The 7789-nt window shown below is 35.2% G+C and overlaps 1 protein-coding gene across 2 annotated transcripts; it reads left to right on the top strand.

Moving 5' to 3' along the window:
- LOC105087748 (olfactory receptor 5H2-like) lies at positions 1-5753 on the top strand. 2 transcript variants are annotated; one of them, XM_010978498.1, is made up of 2 exons: positions 1-12; positions 4821-5753. In XM_010978498.1, exons 1-2 carry the CDS (start codon positions 1-3, stop codon positions 5751-5753), a joined length of 945 nt encoding a protein of 314 aa, XP_010976800.1. The 2 variants fall into 2 exon arrangements, with proteins under 2 accessions (XP_010976800.1, XP_031313531.1); XM_031457671.2 differs by lacking the exon at positions 1-12 and having other exon boundaries at positions 4803-5753.
- Positions 5754-7789: the final 2036 nt, after the last annotated feature.

The following is a 7789-nucleotide window of genomic DNA, read 5'->3' as shown; positions in this document are numbered from 1 at the left end:
ATGTCAAATGAGGTCACAAAAATATACTCAATATAATTTGTCACTGGGGAAATGCAGATGAAGACCACTATGTGATACCATGTGATATCACCTATTAAAACGACTAAAACTGAAAACACTAATCATACTGAAAGCAGCAATGCAGATCTTCATATTCATATATAGGTAACAAAATTAGATAAAAGATAATTACAGAAAATTTAAGGGGACACTAAATTTAAGTCAAGTTTGGGCTATGTTGAAGCTACTCATGCACATTATGCTGATGACTCCGCCCTTCTGCTGAGTTGCCACAATGACTTCTCTTTGGTCTATGGTGATTTTTTTTTTCATGCTTTTTTTAGCTTTCACTAGCACAATTCTAAGGACACAGGATAAGCGATTAATGAGTCTATCAAAGTCTATGTCTTGTGCTTTCTCCCAGCTGACAATCTAATCCCAAGCAGAGGTTAAATATTTTTGAGTTTTCAGACATCAAAACCAAAACATTAACATTTTCATATTATACTATTTTGACACAAATAATGTCATTGTTTTTCTAAATGAATGATCAATGGTAACTTCTCAATTAATAATTAAAGTCAAATCTGAACATGTGAGCAGCATGTTCAAAATCTCTCAATAGTTTTCCTTTAAGATGGGGTAAAGAACAAAGCCCCTGACCTAGCCTCCAGATCCTATGTGATCCCACCCATGTCAGTCTTCCTTGTCCATTCTGGCTTCTATGCTTCTCTTTGAATGCCAGCTACAATTGCCTTTTTTGTTTTGTTTTGTTTCTGTAATGATCTACTACTCTGATCAGCTAAACCTGCAAATGAAGGGAGACCCTGAGGATGGCAAATGTCCAGATGCATCACATCGTTAGAAATGAAGACCCTCAGGACTCATCCCTGACCTACTGAAACAGAATCTGCATTTTAAGAAAATCTCCAAGAGATTCACAGAAACTCAAGTTTGAGAAGGACTGATCTAGACCACCTTCCACTGGGGTCTTTCCTTTTGTTTTTCCTTTGTTCCTCTCCCTGACCTATGTCTAATAAGATTTCTCATCAATTTTCATTGTAAATGGGGAGTTTGGTATAGGTCTGGATGTGAGCCAGTTTCCACGAGGAGGACAACTTTCTTGGAGCTGGATCCTGTAGGAAATCTAGAACTTTGACCTTATTAAAATCATGTGTGATTAGGTAAGCCAGACCAAACTGATCAGAGGACTCAGAGTATCAAAATTCACAGATAAACTGGAGTTTGCATAAAATATAAGGAATGTCATCTGTGCTGGAAAAGTAGTGCCACTTCAATTGTTAAAACTGGAAATGTCCACAATGACTTGATGTTTATGATTTCAGAGTCTGGAATGCCCTGTGGGACAGCCTGGATTCCTCACACATGTCCAAGTGCATAACGCCCAGTAGAAAAGCTTAGGTTTGTACTAAAGGGAATCCTTGGGCTCCATCAGGGGAATTTTAGTACTTCACTCCTTCCTCCCATGGCAAAAGCACACAGTTGTACAGTTGGTTGACTCTTGTATTCAAAACAAATTCATATAAACAAAATTTTCCTGAGTTTGGAAGATAAAGCTTCCAAAATGAATCAGTGTGCAAAATATTGCTGCCTCTGTTATTGTCATTCCAGCACTCTTGTACTCTTTTCTACTTCAGAAAGCTGCGCACTGAAAGGATCTCAACAATTTAACAGATATTGGTGAGAGAAAAATCACTTTTATAACTTCCATTATATTTTATAAAAAGTTAAAATAATGCTAAATTTAATAATTTTGATTTGGTTTACAAGATACCAAAATAGCCAGTTGAAAATGGAAAACAAATAGTGAATTATCTATAATAATTTATTATTGTAAGTAAAATCTGGATAAGCAAAATAGCTCTAACACTACATTGTTACCCTTTAATGATATGTAATTATTTTTTCAGAATAATTATAATGACTCCATAGGATAAGTTTCCGTGAACTAGGACGTTAAACAAATTAAAAGCGGGTTTACAGATTTAGGTCATAATGTTTCCTGTATAAGAAATCTTTCTGATAATTGTGTTCAAAATACTTATTCCACTTAATTAACTACATCCTCTGATTAAATTTTAAGTTAAATCACTTAAATGGTAACCTCTCCACTTTTCACCCACTTCTGACAATAATTTCATTGAAAAAAATATAATGGAAAAATCCACAAAATGTTTTTCCAGTGCTATTTTCAATTTTATGACTTAATAAGTGCCCATACACTGAATTGAAACTTTTGAATATTTAGTCATTTGGGATGCATGGAAGAAAATCCATTCCAAATAAATGTTCATTTAACAAAATCAGTTATTGGCAAGTTATTCATATTGCCTGTATTAAGTGCCAGTCTTTGGCTCAGTTTTTTTCTGCTAACAAAACTGGTGGAGAAGCAAAAGCTGTCAAGCAAACATAGCAGGATTTCTAGGGAATGTCTGCTGTAATCACAGTGATAAAGATTCTAGCAGTGGCAGCATATTTATTAATACAAATTTATAAAGTATAATTAAAGTGAAAGTCTCTATTCCATACACAAATTCCATAGGAATATAAACTTGGGATTTTGAATAAAAGTAAAAGAAATGATTCCCAGTGCTGACAACTTTTAATGAAAACCAGAGTTAAGACAAATATTTAAGGCCTACCTCAAGCCTTTCCCTTTATTCATCTTCAGCCTTTGTCTGATACTTTCTCTCTGCCTCTTTATTGCTTTGTGTTTCCTTATCCATCTATGCCCCTTCTTGTCTTCTTGCTTCTTTTCACTCAGGCAAATTTCCCTTTCCATGCCTTTATCCTGTTTCCTCCCACTCTTTTGAAAGCCTTCATGACGTTTTTCCTCAAGACAGGAAATTCACATGTGTCTCCACATCTTGGCTGCTCTTTCATCCTCCTCACTGCCGTGCCACTTGCTCCCCATTCATTTCTCGTTATTCTCCGACTTCAACTCTATCATAAAATGGAAACTGCTCAAACTAAAGCCACTACAAATCTCTTAAATCCTACATGCAGTGGTCTCTGTTCACTGTTTATCCTACCAAAGCATTTATTTTGCTTTAGGAACTGTACTTTCCTTTGTCATTCATGACTGTTTTCCACCCTTACAGTCCTCAACACTCAACTTCCAATTCCCAACTGCTTCTCTGGTCACTCTGCTCAGTAGCCTTTTCTGGTCTTTCCTTTTCTCTTTTTGTGGGAGCCAGTGTTCCTTGTTGCAAGGCAAAGTGAGTTAACTGAATAGATAGTGGCTATAACAAATAAGTGCTAGGGAAGCTGGAGAAATCCACTGGAGAAATGGGCAGGAACACAGAGAAAGAAGAGACAGTAGACAGCCAAAATCGTGTCCCAGCTCTAGTTCAGTAAGAGCTGCCGCCATTGCTGCTGAACTAAATGCCACAACTCACACTGACAATGCCACTGTTGTGGGCACAGGACATATTTTGGTATCATGATATTGCTCCTTTGGTTGATTTGCAACCAAAAATCTCTTTTTCCACATTTGAACCCTTTCTCCCTTCTTCATATTCCAAATTCAGTGTAGGTGAGTTTGAGTGGATAACCTTAGTTAGCCTACTTCCCTCATACTAGGTTCAAGAGGAATGGGAAACAGTTTTTAGAATTTTGGCTTCCAGAGTGAATGACATTTTGTCTACCACCCAGAATTGTGTGGCAGTAAAGAGTATCAGATATTTTCCATCTAATAAATGATGGATACTCATTTTAATTTAATACAACTCCCTCACATTTATCCTCACTACTTTCTTCTTTTTACCTTATTCACATTGTCCACTGGAGAGGTCATACATTCTATGCTTTCAGCCACCTCACTGATGTCAAAGTCATTATTCTATTAAGCTCTTGTAGAATCATACTGCTAAGTTTATGCCACTTTGATGTTCAGGAATGTTCCTTGCAAAAACTGGTCACTGCATCTGAGTTTTCAATCTCAATTTCTGATGATCATCTACCCAGACATCAAGCAACTCTTTCACCTTTACTAACCAATCCTTCACATCTAATATATCTCCAAGTCTTAGTGACTCTACATTCTGATTTATTTTGATCTATCTCTTTTCTTCCTCAAAACTCCCAATGTCATATCACACATGAACTAAGAACTTCACATATATTTTAATCACCTGGGAAGCAACATATTACTAGATGCCATTTATGACCTACTGAATAAATTTCTAAAGTAATATCCAAGATCTTATATTTTATACCAAAACTCCTCCAGATAATTCTGATGTGTAACATGGTTTGGGAATCGCTGGACAAAAGCTCAGCTTCCTGATGAGTATTTCTGACACCAGGTTCTTCATTCTGCAGCTTATTTTCTAAAATCAACTATTTATTTATTTTTTTAAAGTGGTGATGCTGCTCCCTGTCTTAACAGTTTTCAGCATTTTCTTACTAGTTTGAAGAACAAAATTTAAGTTCTTTTATATGGCACTAAAAAATACTATAATCCAGGCGCTTCTAACATCTTTACTTTTGATGCCGCAACCATAACCTAAACACAAGATTACCTCATTTAATAGTTTCCCCATAAATTTGATCATGTTCAGAATGTCTTTCTTCTCTTCATTCCTGTACATATTTTGAAATAAAATAATTGTACATTTCCAATATGACAATTTCCACAAATACTTTTTTATGTATTTTAGTAAGAGGAAGTAAAACAAAGGGAATTTAGGCTAGTGTATAGTTTTATTTCAATTACATTCACCAAATTCTTTTTTTAAATTCTTGATGGCTGTCCATTTTACGTTTACTGCATTTTATTTCAGAGGCCAGCGATTAAGGAAATGGAAATGAAAAATGCAACAGGGCTGACAGAGTTTGTTCTCACAGGACTTACGTATCAACCAGGGTGGCAAATCCCCCTGTTCCTGCTGTTCTTGATGATATACCTCATCACCATTGTGGGAAACCTTGGTCTGATTGCTCTCATCTGGAATGAACCTCAACTTCACATTCCCATGTACTTATTCCTTGGGAACCTGGCTTTTGTGGATAATTGGTTATCATCCACAGTGACGCCCAAGATGCTGGTCAACACCTTCACCAAGAATAAGATGATCTCTCTCCCTGAATGCATGGTACAATTTTTTTCCTTTGCAGTCAGTGCAACAACAGAATGTTTTCTGCTGGCAACAATGTCATATGATCGATATGTAGCCATATGTAACCCGTTACTTTATCCAGTGATTATGACTAATAGACTATGTATGTGGCTGTTATTCTCATCATTTGTAGGTGGTGTTCTTCATGCATTAATCCATACAGGTTTTTTATTCAGATTAACCTTCTGTAATTACAACATAATACATCACTTTTACTGTGACGTCATGCCATTGTTTAAAATCTCTTGTACTGATCCTTCTATTAATGTTCTGATGATTTTTATTTTTTCGGGTTCAATTCAGGTGTTCACCATTTTCATTGTCCTTGTCTCTTATACATTAGTTCTTTTTACAATTTTAAAGAAGAAGTCCGTACAAGGCATAAGGAAGGCCTTCTCCACCTGTGGAGCCCACCTCCTATCTGTCTCTTTATACTATGGGCCTCTTCTATTCATGTATGTGCGCCCTGGAACTACACAAGCAGATGATCAAGATATGATGGACTCTCTATTTTACACTGTCATAATTCCTTTCTTAAATCCAATTATCTACAGCTTGAGAAATAAGAAAGTCATAGATTCTCTGACAAAAATGCTAAAGAGAAATATTTAGATCTACTATTAATAAGTGTTCTCTTACATGAAATAACACAAAGTTATGCAGATTAGACACTGCTGTGTGTTGATTAGCATTCAAAGTTTTCTTGCATTCATAATTGTCCTATTATTTTAATAAGATTTTACTACCTAATATATCTTTAAATATATTTTATTTATATTGCATAGCTTATCAGAAATAGGGAATTTTAATCAAGTGTTCATCTCCTACTAAAATAACTAAAGCAGAAATTAAAATGAAACATTTTACATGCTTGTATATTCTTAAATGTTTTATAAGTACATTTATTAAACTTTTATTAAGTACTAAAATAGTGTTGTACATCTGAAAAGTACTTGAGTATAAGGCCTTTGATAGTAATACAGCCTGGAGACTTGAGTCACATATAACTCCATAGAGTGAGCATGTTTGTGTCTGAGTGAATAGAGGCAAATCTCAGGACTTGTGCTAGCCATCAAAAGGTTCTTTCATTCCACTCTATCTGGGACATGGATTCAAATGTCATGTCAGACAGAGGAATAAAAAGAATAGAAAAAAAAAATGAGGAGAACATAAGAAGGGAGTTAAGACAGTGAAGGTCAGGCCAAACCACATGAAGATGCTCTTAACTCAGTGTGCTTCTATGAGAAGCTGGAAGAACTGAGTTGCATCTCCCTGTCTATAATGCTTCTTAAGTCCTTTTCTAGCTGTTTGTTTGTTGTTGGGAAATCTGAAAAGCTTTACTAATTCAGAAAGCTAAGAATTTAGATTGAAGAAAAAAGCTGGGATGAGGAAGAGAGAAGTGATAGAATAGGAAGGAAATGGCTCAATCTTCCAAGAATTAAAAAGAAAATAACATCTATAAGATTAAGTAATCAGTAATATTTAAAAGTTATTGGATGTGTTGTTGACAACAAGGAGATTTAAATGTGTATGACCATAGTTCAAATAATGTTAAGACCATATAATGTCATAGTTCTCAGTGGTTAGTTGGGACAGGCATGAAAATCAGCAAGCTTCTGGATGTTTTCTGCCCTAAAAGTCCCTGTAAGTCCCTGTAAGTTCTCATATGCCATACTATTTAAGTATAATAAGTGATCCATTAGGTCCATCTCTGCCCTTCCTCTCTCAAAACTGAAATTCCACATGCATTCCTACTGATTTCACTCAGGCCTTCACCTTCAAAATTATCAGCCTTTGTATTTTGTAAAACTCTAGTTATTTATCCTTTCCAAGCTGTTCATATTCTTTTCATTTCCAAACATAGCTGCCAGATTAAACTTGATGAACAGGACTCTGATTAAATCATATCCTTCTTCAACAACTTTTAAAGGATTGTCTTTGCTACCAGATTATAGACATATATGGTATATGTATCTAGAGTTGTATATATACCTATGCAGATGATTATTTCTTTATATGTATGTCAAGATTATATTATATATAAATATTTGTATTATACATATCTATATGTACAGATTATACGATATATAAATACATCTACATACTTATTTATTTATTTATTTATACCTCATCCTGCACTTGTTCACTCTGACATTATCTGAGGTCCTTTCAAATAAAACATTGATTTAACTTAGTTTAACTTGGAAGGCTCCTCCTCCACAATTCTAAGTTATAGCCTTCATCCTGAAAGCCTTCTGGACAAACCTCTCTGTCTCAGGTTGATGCTTCTGCTCACACAAGACCCTCCGCAGAGAATCCTCCCCACTCAACTGCTTCGTCTTCATTTAAAATTGAAATGGTATCATTTCCTCAAATTCCCTCTCAAATGTTACAACTCCCAAGACGCATTGCCAGATTATCCCAAAGAAAATAGGAATGCTCACTGATTTAAAACATTTAACAGTTTATTTATACTTCTTGGCCCCATTTGTCCTTGTAAAATAATATTTTTGGACTACAAGTTCTTTATGATTACAATGTAGAAGTCTTTCTGTCTTTTGTAGTAGGTAGCACAGTAGCTTACACACATGAAGTCCTAAATAAGCATTAGTGAAATATTGGTAATATTAAAGTAACTGAGAGCACAA

Source organism: Camelus dromedarius, chromosome 2 (genome assembly GCF_036321535.1).
Source record: "Camelus dromedarius isolate mCamDro1 chromosome 2, mCamDro1.pat, whole genome shotgun sequence".
In the NCBI taxonomy this organism is placed as follows: domain Eukaryota; kingdom Metazoa; phylum Chordata; class Mammalia; order Artiodactyla; family Camelidae; genus Camelus; species Camelus dromedarius.
The sequence above is the reverse complement of the archived record's forward strand: the minus strand, read 5'-3'. Positions and strand labels throughout refer to the sequence as shown.